The sequence below is a fragment of the Dipodomys merriami genome, unplaced genomic scaffold (genome assembly GCF_024711535.1).
Source record: "Dipodomys merriami isolate MVZ:Mamm:240054 unplaced genomic scaffold, mDipMer1.0.p SCAF_57, whole genome shotgun sequence".
NCBI lineage: Eukaryota > Metazoa > Chordata > Mammalia > Rodentia > Heteromyidae > Dipodomys > Dipodomys merriami.
Genome location: NW_027206146.1, coordinates 8,524,155 through 8,540,716, shown reverse-complemented (window position 1 = coordinate 8,540,716; position 16,562 = coordinate 8,524,155). Strand labels below are relative to the sequence as shown.

At 57.0% G+C, this 16,562-nt stretch overlaps 1 protein-coding gene across 3 annotated transcripts; it reads right to left on the bottom strand.

Annotated features, from left to right (window-relative positions):
• Positions 1-1,166: 1,166 nt before the first annotated feature.
• Positions 1,167-16,472, bottom strand: LOC138812913 (relA-associated inhibitor). Of its 3 annotated transcripts, none has more exons than XM_070001174.1 (13): positions 16,449-16,472; positions 9,050-9,128; positions 8,822-8,964; positions 7,454-7,961; positions 7,267-7,365; positions 7,081-7,172; positions 6,328-6,784; positions 4,662-5,122; positions 3,949-4,080; positions 3,704-3,837; positions 3,378-3,544; positions 2,171-2,370; positions 1,167-1,703 (listed from the first exon to the last, which is right to left on the bottom strand). In XM_070001174.1, exons 2-13 carry the CDS (start codon positions 9,102-9,104, stop codon positions 1,665-1,667), a joined length of 2,487 nt encoding a protein of 828 aa, XP_069857275.1. In that variant the 5' UTR covers positions 9,105-9,128; positions 16,449-16,472; the 3' UTR covers positions 1,167-1,664. The 3 variants fall into 3 exon arrangements, with proteins under 3 accessions (XP_069857275.1, XP_069857274.1, XP_069857276.1); XM_070001173.1 differs by lacking the exon at positions 16,449-16,472 and adding an exon at positions 14,663-14,761; XM_070001175.1 differs by lacking the exon at positions 16,449-16,472 and having other exon boundaries at positions 9,052-9,117.
• Between the last annotated feature and the right edge of the window lie 90 nt (positions 16,473-16,562).

Sequence of the window (16,562 nt, the reverse complement as noted above, 5' to 3'; positions counted from 1 at the left end):
ACACACACAAGGACCTGATTTCCTTTTTTTTTTTTTTTTTTTTGGTCAGTTGTGGGGCTTCAACTCTGGGCCTGGGTGCTGTCCCTCAGCTCTTCAGCTCAAGGTGAGCATTCTACCACTTGAACCATAGTGCCACATCCAGTTTTCTGGTTGGTGATTGAAAGGACTCTCATGGACTTTTCTGCCTGGGCTGGCTTTGAACTGGGATCCTCAGATCTCAGCCTCCTGAGTACCTAGGATTACAGGCATGAGCCACAGGTGCCCAGTTCTGATTTCCATCTTAATGGCATGGTAGTGCATGCCTGGAATACCAGCGCAGGAAGATCCAGGTTCAAAGTCAGCTCTGGTAAAGTATCAAAAGCCAAAAAAAAAAGGGGGGGGCTGGGGACTTGGCTGTCATGGTATTTACTTTGCATGCTACAGGAATTGGGTTCTATTCCTGATACTGCAGAGGAAGAGGGAGGGATGGGAGTAAGAGCCACTGGGACAAGGAATGTAAAGAATTTGGTTCCAGAAGCTGGAAAGGCAAGGAAACTTCCTAGGAAGCACCGCCCTGCCAGGCCTGCCAAGGTTTTGGTTTCAGCCTGTGCTGAAACTGTAAACCTCTTACCTTCACAACTGTGGGAAATAAACATGTTGTTCTAAGCCAGGGAGCTTGAGGCCATTTATTACAGCTGCACAGGAAATGAACAAGCCTCCTATCCTACCTCTGTGGCTCCACCTACCCTGCCTAAAATTTTCCATGATGTTCTTCACCTTTGGAGAACCAGGTGTGGTGTACATGTGTGTAATTCCAGCTACTTTGGAAGATCTGAGGAGCTTGGTTCAAACCAATTAATGGCAGTAAAGTCTGTGATACTTTTATCTCCAATTAACCATCAAAAAGCAGGAAATGGAGCTGTGGCTCAAGTGATAGAGCTCCAGCCTTGAGCCAAAAAATGAAAGGACTGTACTCAGGTCCTGACTTCAAGCCCCAGTACCTGCAAAAAATAAATAATAATAGCAATAATAATAAAGACTGGTTTGCTAAGGTCTGAGGCTGTATCTCAGTGGATCCCATCCCCATGACTTCCAAAAATCAAGAATGAAAAAAAGGAATGGTTTGCTAATGCTGAACATTTGTACAGTTAGAACAGAATCAAAACGAGAAGTCAGTTTCTGTGCAAACTACCTTTATTTATATAAAGAAAAAAAAATCCTCACGTTGTTCAAAAGCCAGCATTTCATAATGGCACTTAACTGGGGAGATGTGGGGTGGGGATAGTTGGCCTCACCCCAGTCCTCACAGAGACCATGCTGGTGGAGATGGGATGGTCGTGGGGACTCCCAGGGAAATCAGGTGGCTGGTCCCATTCCCACGCTCAGCGGGGAGGTGGGAGGCCACACGCAGTAGCTGTAAGAGGCACTTATGGACAGGATCTGATTTGGCAAATGTGGGCGGGGTTCGCAGCCCCGCCCCCTGCACCTCCTCGGGATGAGGCAGGTTCCTAAAGTTAGGGCTGGGGTTCTCCTTCTCCCGGTGCTTCTGGTAGAACTGGAGGTCAGGACCGAACCCCTGCGGGGCTAGGGGTACAGGTGCACGCGGCAGTAATTGCAGGGGCGAGAGGTCAGGAGCAAAGGCAGTCCGGCTAGCTTGTCTCCACGGGAAACGTCCTTCTGTCCCGTTAGACTTTATTCCTCTGGGGCTTCACCCTGGGGAAGAGCTGGGGGAAGCCGATCTTCAGACACCAGGAGCTCCCAGACCCTCACTGGCCTCTCAATCACCCGCACAGACAGGTAATCCCGCCCCCGGGCCACGCCCCCGACCAATGGCACATCTAATTAGCACGAACCAGTCAATGGCCAAGAAGGCAGTACCGGTCTAGAGAAAGACTGACCATCAACCAATCAACAGCCAGGAAGGCAATATCATTTCCCGCCCCTCACTGAAGTGGGCGTTCCCTTTCCACCTCACGACCAATGACCCCTTTCACTCAATAATGAGCTGCCCTCCCCGCCTCTCTTTTTTTTTTTCTTTTGCAGTACTGAGGCGGAATCCAGGATGTCGGACACGCCAGGCGAAGTCTTTACTAACTGCATGCCCAGCCCGCCCTCCCTCGTTTCTGGATGGCATCTGCAGCCAGCTGCTGTCAGGAGCCTCCTCCCCGCCAAGATCTCCTCCCAAGCTCACCCCGAAGTAGTTCCTGGGCACGTAGCCCTCCTGGCCGTGCAGCGCTGCCCACCACCAGTCGGTCTCCTCGGGCCCGTCCCGCCGCAGCACGGTGACTGACTCGCCCTCTCGGAAGGACAGCTCGTCCCCGAACTCGGCGCTGTAGTCCCAGAGGGCGTACACAGCCCCGTTGTGCATCAACCCCATGTTCTGCTCCACGTCTGAAAATACATGGCGGGGATGTGAGAGCCTGCCTGGAGGTCCGGGAACAGAAACTGGGCCAAGTCCACTCAGGGGATGGGACCAGGGACCATGTCAGCCCAGTAAGGGGAGGAGCCCTTGCTTTTGTCAATGCTCCCCCACTTTTACCCCGTTAAATGTCTACAGATTATGGCTCAAACCCATCATCCTAGCTACTCAGGAGGCTGAGATCTGAGGATCGCAGTTCAAAGATAGCCCGGGAAGGAAAATCCTGAGATTTTTGTTTTGTCGGTCGTGGGACTTGGACTCTGGGCCTGGGCGCTGTCCCTCAGCTCTTCAGCTCACGGCTAGCGCTCTACCACTTGAGCCACTTCCGGCTTTTTTCTTTTTTGCTTATGTGGTGCTGAGGAATCGAACCCAAGGCCTCATGCATGCAAGGCAAGCGCTCTACCACTGAGCCACCTTCCCAGCCCATCCTATGAGATTTAGATCTCCAATTAACCAAGAGAAAACCAGAAGTAGAGCTGTGGTTCAAAGTGGTTAAGGGCTAGCCTTGAGCAGAAGAGCTAAGGGACAGCACCCAGGCCCTAAATTCAAGCCCCATGACCAATCATCATCATCATCATCATCATCATCATCATCATCATCATCATCTACAGTGCGCATGCAGAAGAGGCTCTATGCACAATTCTCTAGGTGTAATCTATGTTGTCTCTCCCATCTGAGACCCCATTGATGCAGCTGGCCTCTGGAGAGATGAGGTGCGACTCGGGTCTTTTTACAAGCCCCTTCCCCAGCAGCGTAGCCTGCTCACTTGCCAGTTGTGTGCAATACTGACATTCCCACCTGCCCAGCCCGGTACTACCAGGTTGATGGTCCATTTGGAATCTACGACTTCCCACCCGGCAGGTGAGAAAGGAAGGGCCCAGCGGCACCATCTCCCTCACACCGTGTCCATCTACAGGTGTCCAGTCCCGCCCCCACCCGCTTCCGCCCGCCAGGTGGGCGCCCCAGCCCAGCCGCGCACCTGCCAGGTAGGTGGCGCAGTCGGCATAGCCCTCGCGGTAGGGGTCGCACTTCTCGATGGCGGTGGCACCGTCGCTGAGCGTGGTGGCGAAGATGGCGGCGCCGTGCTGCACCAGCGCGGTGCAGATGGCCGTGTCGTTGCAGGAGGCCGCACAGTGCAAGGGGGTCCTGGGCAGCAGGGGGGAGAGGGGGGAGAAGGAGGAACTCCTGAGACCTCGGCCTCGCCCACCTTCCCCAGCCCCGCCCACCTGCACCTGGTCCCGCCCACCCGGCCCCACCCCACCCACCTACACCGGCCCCGCCCACCCCGGGCGCATGCGCACTCACCAGCCGTGGCTGTCCGGGGAGTTGACGTTGGCACCTGCGGCGATGAGGAAGTCCACGATGGGGTAGTTGGCGCCGCAGATGGCATTGTGCAGGGCAGTGATGCCCTCCTCGTTGGGCTGGCTGGGATCGTTCATCTGGGAGGACCGGAAAGATCGAGCCTCAGTCCTCCACCTGTCATCTCCCCTCCCGGCCAAAGCCTCAGCCCTGCGCCTGTCACTTCCCCTCCCCTCCAAAGGCCCCCTCACCTCCTTCACTGCCTGCTGCACCACGTCCAGCTCCCCGGTCAGCGCTGCGTCCAGCAGCAGCACCAGTGGGTTGAGGCGAGCGCGCCGGGCCTTGCGTGGGGACCCCACCTTCCGCAGCACGGAGCGCATCTCCTGCGGGGTGGGGGGGGAGGCAAGTTGGGAGACTGACTCCAGCCACTACGAGGGTCTACCAGTACTGCAAGCTCATGCTTGAAAGGGAATCGGCAGGCCAGGCATGTGGCCCAGGTGGTAGAGCACTTGCCTAGCAAATAGAAGTCCCAGAATTACCCCCCACCCCCCACCCCCCAAAAAGAAGGAATCGCATCACTCTCTGCGCTAGTACTGGGGTTGGAACTCAGACCCTATGGCGTTTGTCCCTGAGCTCTTTCCACTCAAGGCTAGCACTCTACCACTTGAATCACAGGGTCTCATGGACTTTCCTGCCTGGGCTGGCTTCCAACCACAATCCTCAGATCTCAGCCTTCTGAGTAGCTAGGATTACAGGCATGAGCCACCAGTGCCCAGCATATTTTCCTGCCTGGGGAGGGGGCATATTAGACCACAAGGGCTGCTTTGGGCTGTCCTTAGGCTGTCTTCCAGCACCTCTGGCTGTTACTCAAAGAAAAACAGTTCAGGGAGTGTAATTAGTTGTACACTGGAGGTTTCTTTGCTATAGCTAGATGTTAGAACACGTCTTTATTCCTATTACGTACCATGCTTGGTGGCTGCTCTGGTGGGCTGCTCTGGGGTGGGGCTGGGGGTGGGATGGGAGCTGGTGGAGCAGGAGCAGGGGGCCCTGCCCTGCCTTCAGATCCCTCTGTGATGGGGGTCAGCTCTGGCTCTGGGCCCCCAGGCCCTGGCCCACTGTGCCGGTGGAAGAGACGGTTGATGATCTGCTGATACTGCTTCTTGTGGGTGGGGGGCAGGGCCACAGCGGGGCTCTGCTCCATGGAGCCCCTGCGCTTGAGCGGCCGAGGAATCTCAGCCAGGACACGCGCCACCTCCTCCAGCTCAGGCACCGACTGTGCCTCGGGTGGCAGTGCTGGCTGCAGCCTTGTGGGGCTGAGGGGCCGAGTCACAGTGCCTTCCTCTCCATCTCCAGCCTCCAGCACGGGTGGCAGCAGACCCTCAAGCTCCGGCTCAGGCTCGAGCTCCGTGGGGGGCTTGAGGAGGCCTAGCAGGAGCAAGAGCACCATCAGAAAATGAACCCTCCAGAGAAGTCCCCCAGGACTCTGCAAAACTTTCAGGGCCTACAACCAGTATTGCTGCTGTGCGACCTCAGGGGCGTTCCTTGCCCTCTCTAGACTTCACTTTCCCTTGGCTGTGAATAATATACAGTTAGGATAACAACCATGTACTGAGCACTTAGGATGTACTTGGTGCTTTACATGCTGTTTTTTTTTTTCTTCTTTCCTTATTCATTTTTGAGATAGGCATCTTATTATATAGCCCAAGATGGCCTTGAATTTGTGATCTTTCTGTTTCCACTTCCTGATGCCAGGATTATAGGCATGTATCACCATGCCTGGTTTATCTCCCCTCCTCCCCCCAGCAGTGTTTCTAAAACAGGAGCAAGTAATCATCATCTTCCTCCTCCTCCTCCTCATCATTCTTGGCCCAGGTTCTCATAATCCTTCAAGGCAATGATCATGACTGTCCCATACAAATGGGTGCAGAGGCTCAGCTAGGTTAGGTAATTTATCCTGAGTCACACAGCAAGCCCATGGTTAGAGACTCAAGCCTCCAATGGTTTCACACTACAATTTATTAACTATTCTAATTAATATAACCATTGAGCCGGGCGCTGGTGGCTCACGCCTGTAATCCTAGCTACTCAGGAGGCTGAGATCTGAGGATCGCGGTTCAAAGCCAGCCCGGGCAGGAAAGACCGTGAGACTCCTATCTCCAATAAACCACCAGAAAACCGGAAGTGGCGCTGTAGCTCAAGTGGTAGAGCGCTCGCCTTGAGCTGGAGAGCTGAGGGACAGCGCCCAGGCCCAGAGTTCAAGCCCCACGACCGACAAAAAAAATAAAAAATAAATAAAAAAAAGATATAACCATTGAGAGCTTCCTAGGCATTAGGCTCTACTTTCAGGGCTTGATATAGTTTTAGTATCATACTCCAATATGATACTTTCTATCACCATTTACCTTTTACACTCAAGAATATGGAGGCTCAGAGAGGCTAAGTGACCTGCCTGAGGTCACACAGGATGGAACCAGTCAGTCTAGCTGCAGAATCCCTGTTTAACTATTGCCTACTCCTGTCGCACCTCATCTGGCCTCACTCTCTGCAGGAGGCTGGCTGTGATGGCTACCCCAGCCACTCTGCCCTGCCACCCTCCATCCAGCCCTCTGGTGCCCCCTTTGCCAACTTACCTTCATTCCCTGGGGGCCAGGTCTGTTGGGGAAGCTGGGGGGTTGTAGTTGGGGGCTGGGCGGGGGGCTGAGGCTGGGGTGGCACCTGGGGCTGCGGTTGGGGATGGACTTGGGGCTGTGGGGGCGGCTGGGGCTGGGTAGGCAGCTTCGGAGGAGGTGCTCGGGGGAAGACAGGGGATCCAGGGAACACATTCCTACTGGCCCCGTGCTCCCAGAAGGCATTTTGTAGCTTGAATATCATGCTGAGGGGGATGGGGCGCTGGCGCGGGGCGTTGCGAGGCTGGGGGGTGGAGGGGGGCATGGGGATGCGGCTGACGGGCTGCCAGCTGCGGGGCAGGGTCCCCGAGGGCCCTGCAGAGCCCAGGGAGCGGCGGTAGCTGCCTACATCGGAGCGCCGGTCGCTGGCCAGAGGGGAGACTTTGTAATTGCGGGGCAGGGTGGCGCTAGTAAGGTTGTCCTAGGGAAGAGAAAAAAAGGAGGGAAGGTAGAAGAGGCTCAGGTGGGACAGAGGGAGAGGCAAAGGTGAGAAGCGGGGGAAGAGGTGAGGGAAACGCGAGGATGAAGACAGAGGGTCCAGGAGGGGCAGAAATCCAAGAGAAAGCGCGCGGAGAAGGACTTCTAAGAGCCCCGCCCCGCCAAACCACGCCCTCTTCACTGGCGTAACCACGCCCCCAGTGTCTGGCCCAATCCGCTGGCAGAACCACGCCCACCTCTCTGGCACGGCCCCGCCCACGCTCAAGCCCCGCCCCTGACCTTGCCAGCCGCCCCCAACCCGTCCAGGCTGCTCTCTCTCCAGGGCAACAGCTGCAGGCCAGGTGAGGAGGGCCGCGAGAAGACGTCCAGGCCTGCGGGGTAGGGGGTGGGAGGAAGCATTAGGACGGGGTGGAGTGAGGGGTGCGGGGGTCTCCCCTCCAGGTCCCCCACTCTCTTATCACTCACGTTCATAGCTGGCTGTTTGCGAAGATTTCTTCTCGTAAGCCACGTCCAGATCGGACTCATTCCAGGCTTTTGGGGTGCGCCGGCGCAAGGTCAGGTCATCTGGGGGCATTTTGCGCGTGAAGATACTGGCCCCGGCCCCCCCAGATCGCCCCCGTACCCCGCCGCCCAAGTGCAGGGTGCAGCTCACCTTGCGCGCGCAGGGGCGGGGCGAAGGCGCTGCCGCCCGCGCCCAGCAGGGCGCTCCCGAAGGCCGGCACGTCGTAGGCGGAGGCCGGGGGGCGTGGGGAAGGCCCCCGCTCCGGAAAGAAAGCCTGGGGACCCTCGGCCAGAGGGCTGCCGCGCGGAGAGCCCGCGCGGCCCAGGAAGTCGAAGGGAGTGGGGGGACCTTGCTGGCGGAGGGGGCCTGACCCAGGCCGCGGGGAGGGCGCACGGCCAAGCGGGCTGCCCGCTCCCTCGAAGGCGCGGGACCGCGGCGAGGGCGCGCGGTCCAGGCTGCCGTAGGCGTCCGGCTGCAGGTACAGCGGGGTGCGTGGCGATGACGGCCGGGTTTTGGGGGACAGCGGGCTGTAGGGATGTAGGGACGGGGCACTCTCGGAGCGCCCGAACGGGGCATCTGCATTGTCGGTGGCTGTCTTCCGGGGGGACCCTCGGCTGCCGAAAGGCTCGGAGACCGGGCTGGAGCTGTATCGGGGCATCTGCGGGGAGGCAGGGGGGTTGGGGTCAAAGGGGACATTAGTGAAGGAAATCATAAGCAGTTATTGAAGGTCAATCCAGAGGTGTTGGTTCAGGGTAAGATGGGAGGCAGTGAGCCCAGTGAAAGGATGTTGATGCTAGCCTGTCACCATGGTCTCCTTTGGGTGACTTGGGAAAAGGCCCCTGGGGAGGTAGAGATAGGAGGGCCACAGCTGGAAGCTAGCAGGATTAAAAACAAACAAAAAAGATGTTATGGAGACCCTATCTCAAAACAAAACAAAAAAGCCCATCGCTCATGGCCTGTAATCCTAGCTACTCAGGAGGATGGAATCTGAGGACTGCTGTTTGAAGCCAGCCTATGTTGAAAAAGTCTGTGAGACTCTTATCTCCAATTAGCAGCGAAAAGCTGGAAGTAGAGGTGAGACTCAAGTCGTTGAGCACTAGCCTTGAGTGGAAAAAAACCAAGCAAGAGGGCAAGGCCCTGAATTCCAGCCCCAGCGCTGGCACAAAACAACAATGACAAAACTCATTGCTGTAATTCCAGCTATTCTGGAAGGGGGGGACAGGAAAAAGGATGACATTCTGAGGTTTCCCCAGAGCAAAAGCTCAGAAAAATAAAACAATAAAGCTCTGGGGGTTATGTCTCAAGTGGTAGAGCACTTTAAGGTCCTAAGTTCAAACCCAGTACTATCAAAAGAAACAAAAAGAAGTAAGGGAGACTTTTCTTCTTAAATGTCCTCCTCCACCGATTCCCTCTTTGAGCAGCCCACAAATCTGCCCTCAAGAACAGGACACAGATCTGCCTAAGATGGCCTGAGTCATGAGAAGCAGGCCCTGGGGTCAGGACGGGGATCAGGCTCACCCTAGGGGAGACTCCGGCCTGGGGGCCAGGAGGTGCAGGTGAGTCTGACCACAGGGACTCCAGCTGCTTGGTCAGTTCGTCCACCTTGGCCGCCGCCGTGTCCAGCTCCATCTGCTTTAGATCCATGTGTTTCATGGCCAGCGCTGGTCGGGCGGGCAGGAGTGAGGGTCAGGACCACGCCTCCCGGAGGGCCCTGCCCCTCAGGCCCCGCCCCCTGCCCCAGCTCACACTGGAAGTTCAGGTCCAGAAGGTCCCGCGCGCTCTGGAACGCCTCGCTGTCCATGGTGCCAGGCCGGAGCAGGGGCGCCTGAGAGGTGTGTGTGGGGGGGATCATCTCAGATTCTGGACCCCACCCGTGGGAAATGCGCGGCAGGGGGGAGAGGAGCAAGACTGCCCCTACCTGCCCCTAGAAATGCTTTGCTTCAAGGAAATTGCAAGTCCTTCAAACTTTTGTCCATACATAACCTACAAGACCCAAACCCTTTTGAGAAGGCTCCACAGAGCTTCACCCCCTTCCTCAGATCTCAGCTTTCACTGAATGCCTCCTAGGGGTCAAGGGATACTGTCAAAGGCTGGAGGGCATTTTAAAACATAATAGTTGGAAGTGGCGCTGTGGCTCAAGTGGTAGAGCACCAGCCTTGAGCTGAAGAGCTGAGGGACAGCACCCAGGCCCAGAGTTCAAGCCCCACGACCGACCAAAAAAAAAAAAACAACCTAATAGTTGTGCATTTCACTTGGAGTATAATGCAATTTTAAAAACAAAAACAAGAACCACTATGGCATGCTGGGACATTACCTTCTAGGACCATATTAAGTGCTTTGTAGTCAGTCATGGTCAAAACCTCTCTAACAGGCATGAAAGTTAAAGCTCAGCAACGTCTGTGCCAAGATCTCACTCGTGCCTGGCATGGTGGCACATGCCTGCGGGCCCAGCTACTCAAGAAGCAAAGGAAGGGGCTGGGAAGGGACTCAGTAGTAGAGTGCTTGCCTTGTAAGCATGAGGCCCTGGGTTCAATTCCTCAGCACCACATAAGCAGAAAAAGCCGGAAGTAGCGCTGTGGCTCAAGTGGTAGAGCGCTAGCCTTGAGCTGAAGAGCTGAGGGACAGTGCCCAGGCCCTGAGTTCAAGCCCCTCGGCGACAGAAGAAGAAGAGAAAGAGGAAGAAGAAGAGGAAGAAGAAGACGAAGAAGAGGAAGAAGAAGAGGAAGAAGAAGAGGAAGAAGAGGAAGAAGAAGAAGAAGAAGAAGAAGAAGAAGAAGAAGAAGAAGAAGAAGAAGAAGAAGGAGAAGAAGAAGAAGAAGAAGAAGAAGAAGAAGAAGAAGAAGAAGAAGAAGAAGAAGAAGAAGAAGAAGAAGAAGAAGAAGAAGGAGAAGAAGAAGAAGAAGAAGAAGAAAAGGAAGGAGGATCAGAGCCAAGGCCTCTTCGGATCAAGTAGGGAGAATTTGGAAAGTAAAAGCAAAAAGGGGCGTGGCTCGCTCAGCCAGCCGGAAGGGGCGTGGCTTGCCAACCCCAGAGTTGAGTCTCTTGAGTTTCACACCTAGATGGGACCTAACTTGTTTTCTTCTTCATTGTCTCTACCAGGCTGGAGGCTTGGCTCACAGGGACACATGGTTTGAAGGAGGAATATGGCGGCTGGGGCCGGATCAGCAGCTGTGGTCACCAGCCTAGCAGGAAGGAGGGAGCCTTCCCTCTCCTGGGGAACCAGTCAAGCCAGCACCAACCACGTCCCCATGGCAGCCGCCACGCCCGCTCGTGCTGTCACCCTCCTGACTACACCGACCTCGGATTTGGCAGTACGAGCGTGGGCAGCAGGCTGGGTGGAACGTGTTGATACTGGCCTCTTGTCTAGAGGCCACAAGATCAGAACCTGTTGGGGCTGATGGCTCATTTGGGTGTATTGGGAGTGTGTGACCTTGGGTGATGAGTCCTCTCCACTCCTGAGGCCTCAGTTTCCCCACATTAGAAGGACGCAAACTAGCTACTGGGGGAGGGAGGCTCTTCAACTTGTATTGCAATGAGCCCCCATCCTGAAATTGTAAGGGCGTGAGACTCTGGGACTCCTCAGCTTGAGAGTCTACAGGTAGTGGGTCCAAGATTCTATCTTTGGAACATTCTAGAATTTTCTAATTTAGTTGGTGTATTAGTCTGTTTTCCTGCCCTTTCTTCACTTTGTATCCAACCCAAGTTCCCACCACCCTGGAAGCTAAGAGAAGGGAGCAAGTAGCTCAATGAATGAGCCAGACTTTTGTTTTGTTTTTTTTGGGTCCGGTCGTGGGCCTGAACTCTGGGCCTAGGCACTGTCCCTCAGCTCTTCAGCTCAAGGCTAGCGCTCTACTACTTGAGGCACAATGCCACTTCCGGCTTTTTTCTGCTTTTGTGGTGCTGAGGAATCGAACCCAGGGCCTCTGGCATGCAAGGCAAGCGCTCTACCACTGAGCCACCTTCCCAGCCCCTGAGCCAGACTTTTGAGAGTCATGTTTGGCAGTACCCTTGGCAGATCTGACCAGTGTACCTCAGTTTCCTAACCTATAAAATGAGAATGGTCCAGCAGCTCACTTCATAGAACTATTGTGAACATACATAGGGTTTAATTCTTTTTTTCTTTTCTTTTTTTTTTTCTTTTTGCTTATGTGGTGCTGAGGAATCGAACCCAGGGCCTCATGCATGCAAGGCAAGCACTCTACCCCTGAGCCACCTTCCCAGCCCCGGGTTTAATTCTTTTTGAAAAGTAAAGCCTCAGAAAGTGGAGGCTAAGGGCCAGGTGGGGTGGTGCATGTCTGTAATCCCAGCCCTTGGAAACCCTAGGCAGGAAGATTGAGTTCAAGGCCAGTCCTGGTATACATAATGAGACTGTCTCAAAAATCCACCAAAGAAAGTAGAAATTAAAACTCAGGGCTTTAAACTGGGCGTAGTAAGCCGGAAACTGGTCGTGGTAAGCCAGACGCCAGTGGCTCAAGTCTGTAATCCTAGCTACTCCGGAGGCTGAGATGTGAGGATCACAGTTCAAAGCCAGCCTACACAGGAAAGTCTGAGACGCTTATCTCCAATAAACCGCTAGAAAACTGGAAGTGGCCCTGTGGCTCAAGCGGTAGAGTGCTGGCCTTGAGCTGAAGAGTTGAGGTACAGCGCCCAGGCCTAGAGTTCAAGCCCCATGACCGCCAAAAAATAAAATAAACTGGACATGGTGGCTCACCCCTGTAATCCCAGCTACAGCGGAGGTAAAGATCAGGAGGCTGAGGCCAGTTAATGAGGACCCCCCCCCCCAATTTCAATCAACAGCAGGTATGGCACTCCATGTCTGTCATTCCGGCTGTAGGAGACATAGGTAAGTGGATTGAGGTCCTGAGGCTAGCCTGGGCATAAACTCTGAAATCTTAATTGAAAAATAACACCCCGACGGGACCACCAGGGGGCGCCGGGGTCCCCGCGGGGCGGGATGGGGCGGGGCGATTGCAGCCCCTGAGCTCAGGCCCAGGGAATGTGTGGCGGGTCTGGGCAGGTGCGGGCCTACCTGGGCGGGGCGCGAGGGCGGGGATCGGGGGTGGCGTAGGCCGCGTCGGTTCCCAGGCTTCTTCAGCCCAAGTCCTCTTCCCTGGGATCCCTTCTGACTTCTGTCCACCCCCTTGGGGTCCCCTCTTTTGCCTCACCTAATCTGGGGGGGAGGGGTAAGGATCCCCATGGGCTTCCTGGAGGAGTCATCCTCCTCCTAAGGAACCAGATCAAGGCCTAAGGCTAGGCCGAGAACACCCATGTTGGATTCCCGCAGCTCTGTGGGTTACTCTGTGGCTGGGAGAGGTCCCCACCTTCTCTGGGACTCTATTTCCCCTGTGTGGACAGCTATGGGATGAGCTGGCGACTTCCCCGCCCCGGGGCTGAACCTCTTGCTTTGGACTGGTTATGTGTGTTTCTCGTTACCCCGGTTTCCACCTAACTACAATGGGGGAATGAGTACCTTCGCCTCCAGAGGTGTGTGGATTGAGTGACCTAATTTACATGCATGAAACGAAGTTCACACGTCCAGGATTCTTAATGACGCACCTTCCTCCACGGGTCATTAAGACAACACAAAGGTGAGGGTACGCCACTCAAGGTCATTTTGCCCTCTGCTCCACCCCCACCCAAATAAAGGCTCCTTTCAGCTCTGCATGAGTTTTGAGGCTGGGAATCTCAAATCACTAGCTCCTTGGATCTCCAAAGCTTCCCTTCCCACATTCATCTCTGCGTTCTGGCCAGTGATCAATCATCTCCAAAACAACAACAAAAACTTGGGAGACCAGGGCAGGGAGCTCCATGGAAGATTCTAGACAGAAGCTGGCAAAAGCCCAAGATGTGGGTGATGTCTGTTTGCCAGCCTCAGTTTCCCCGCTGGTAGGAAGGAGTCGCTTCCCTGGGTCAGCAATCTCTATTGAAGGGAGAACTCATAGGCCGGTCTGGGGGGGGGGGCGGAGTCTGAGATGTCTTTGGGGATGCGGGTTGGAGTCCTGCCTACCTGCCAGACCTGATCCCTGGCATGGCCTGTGTTGGCGGTCACGGGTATTATTTTTAATTTCATCTCAGCCCGTCACTGAATGCCCTTCACACCCAGACATTCACAAACATCCCGGTCTCATCTCCGCGGGTCCCCGCTCCCTTTTTAATCCCCGACACATGACGCATAGGGGTGGAGGGATGCGGGGGAGAGAGGCCGGCCTGCCCCTGTCCTCCTCCAGCCTGAAGGACAGACACACACCTCCAGAATTAGCCTCTACCCCTCCCTTATCTCCCACAACAATTCAGGTCAGACAGATGGGCGTGGAGGTGACATTTCTCACCTCGGGGTCAGGCCCAGGAGCCTGGACGGGGGAGGTTCGGGAAATGTGGTGGGAGTGGATGACTCCCATCTCCCTTCGGGCCAGGGGATGGTTAGGAGGCCGAAACCTGGCCCTTAAACGCTGCTGCTGCTGCTGCGTGGCCCTGCCAGCCTCAGTTTACCCCCTCCTCTGTGTGCCACGCACAAGTGCTCCACCACGCAAGCCTCCCGGGTCCCAACCTTGCCTTTCTAGAATTCTGCCTTAAGCTCTCTAGAATGACCTCTGCACACCCCCAGATTATTTGCCACCCCTGTGGGGGCAACACGAGGCCCCCGGGCCTCCGCCAGGGGGCGCTCGGGGGCGCCTCCCCCCCCCCCCCCGCCTGCGCCTGGTTAAGCAGGTCTGACGCCCCGAGTTAATGACATGTTGGGGTTCGCTCAGTGGCACCGGGGAGGTAGGAAAGCTGTCCGGGTTCCTCACCTCCCCTTCTCCCCCCTTCCTCCCCCCCCCCGCCTCCCGGAGCCGGAAAGCGGGGGAACTTGGTGGCAGAGCCTCCGGAGGGGCCCCCGGGACGTGTCCCCGCTCCGTCTCAAAGCCCCAAGTTCTGCTGTCCCCGCCCCACCCTCGGCTCTGACACCCCAGGCGGAGGCGGAGGACGGCGGCACAACCACCCGCTCCAGCCCCGCCACCATCTCTTCCCCCTAGATTCGGAGATCGGACACCCCAAAGTCACCCCAGGCAACTCAGACCCCCGAGAGCCCCCCAGCTCAAGGCCCTCTGCAATCCCAGCGCCAACGTCTCCCTGAGATCGGGGTACGGGGGGGGTCCCCAGTCCCTCATTCCAAGAACTCCGGCATTCGAGTCCCCTCCTCTTCCCCCCCCCCCCGCCCCGCTCTTCCCTCTACTCAGAAAATCAAGTTTCCAAGCTGCCTCTGCCCAAGTTCTGCCCCGGGACCCCGTGTCCGCGTCCCCGCCCTTTCCTCCCTAGGGTCGCGGTGTCAGGATGCTCGGGAGGGGAGGGGTCGCTGGACCCCCGGAGGGTGGAACTCACGGGTCCGGAGCAAATCCTGGCACCGGGGGGGCTTCCTCCGGCTCCGGCTCGGGCTCCAGCTGCGGGGCGCGGGGCGCGAGCGGGGCGGGGCAGGCGCCGGGAACAGGTTAGACGACGTGACGGGGCTGGAGGGAGGCGGGCCCGCAGGGGGCGGGGCCCGGGGCGGCCCGGGGCACCTTGGGACTTGTAGTCCCAGAGGGGGGCGGGCCACGCCCATGCACCGACATCTCTCACTCAGACACACACACACACACACCCTCCCCCCGAAGTCCATTTCACAGACGGGAAGAACGAGGCCCAGAACCTGGGAGCGACCCGGCCTGCGAGGCCCACGGGAGGAGCCGGATGCCGCCTTGTGGGGCTGCAGGATACTGGTACCTGAGCCCTTCCCCTCTCCGCCAGGCTCAGTTTCCCCTTTAATGAGGGAAGATGTGAAGCTCCATCCACCAAAGGGGTGTAAGATTGGAGGCTGACCCTTTCTAACCTTGGTAATCAATTGCACTTAGACAGTGAGCCTAACTCCTGGACGAGAGGAGGGACAGTTTGGATTGGGATGAAAGCCTCAGTGTGGCTGCCCAGCCCTGGGTACAGTAATGGCATTGACCCTTTTGCGCAAAAGTAAATTGCCTTGGGAGGAGGGGGCACCGGGGCAGAGAACTGGAGGCTGAGCCGGGCGCCGGTGGCTCCCGCCTGTCATCCTAGCTACTCAGGAGGCTGAGATCTGAGGATCACGGTTCAAATCCAGCCCGGGCAGAAAAGTCCGTGAGACTCTTCAACTAACGACCAAGCGCTAGAGCACCAGTTTTGAGTAAAAGAGATCAGGGGGCAGTGCCCAGGCCCCGAGTTCAAGACCCACGACACCCCCCCCCCAAAAAAAGAAAAGATTGGAAGCTGGGGAAATGCCCCCTTCTAAGTGCTGAACTGCATCAGTCTCTCCTCGGCTCTCTGAGCCCCAACCAGGTTGGAGCGCTACAGAATATTCCAGCCAGAGCCCCACATCTGGGCTGGACAGCCGTCCCAGCAGCACCAGGGACGGGCGCCCAGCACCTTCCGGCCGGGGTCCTCCGGAGCCCGCGGGGACGGCTGCCGCCGACGGGGACGGGAACTGTCTGGAGATTCCCGGCGGAGAGGGCAGGTCCCCTCCCTCCTCTCTGGAAAGGGAGGGGCACCCCAATTCTGCAGTAGGATCCGAAATCTCGGCAGAAGCTGCGAGAAGCGGCTCTGACACACCGGCCAGGAATGCAGTCGAGTCACCCAGTCTCGCCGCCGTCCCGGGGCTCCACCCGCCGCCCCGCGGGGCGCAGCCACGGTGGGAAAAGGTTCGGGCGCGTCCCCGAACCCCCCCCCGTCCACGTGCGGTTGTTTACACACGTCTGGGGACAGGGGAGGGGGCGATCTGGACTCCCACCCCCCGGCCCCTTCCTCGAAGCTACAGGGACGTTTCCTCCCGCAGGAGACTGGGTCCTCGGGGCGTCCCCGGAGCTCCGTTTGGTCCAAGATCCCAGCCCCTCCTACCCCGTAACCCTCCAAGGAGGTCGGCGCCTGGGTCCGAGGCTCCGCCCTCAACCCCACAGGCCCCGCCCCCTGCGTTTCCCGCTCCCGGAGAGTCGGGGAGCCCCGCCCCCGGGGGGGTACGGCGAGTCTTGGCGAAGGAATTCTCTATATTCCTCTATTTCACGACATCTCACTCAAGTGCTAAGCTTCCAAGGCTTCGGGGCCTCCACAGGGAGTGGGAAAAAAAGAACCGTAACGCCGAGGGCACAGCTCTGCCAGCCAGGATACTCACCTGGCTCTCCAAGAATTTCGGCCAAACCGACCTTCCTGTCTCTTTAAGAGATAGGGTCTATCAGTGACTGCCCCTTTAAGGCGGTGTCGGGGGCAAACTATGTGGTGCAGACTG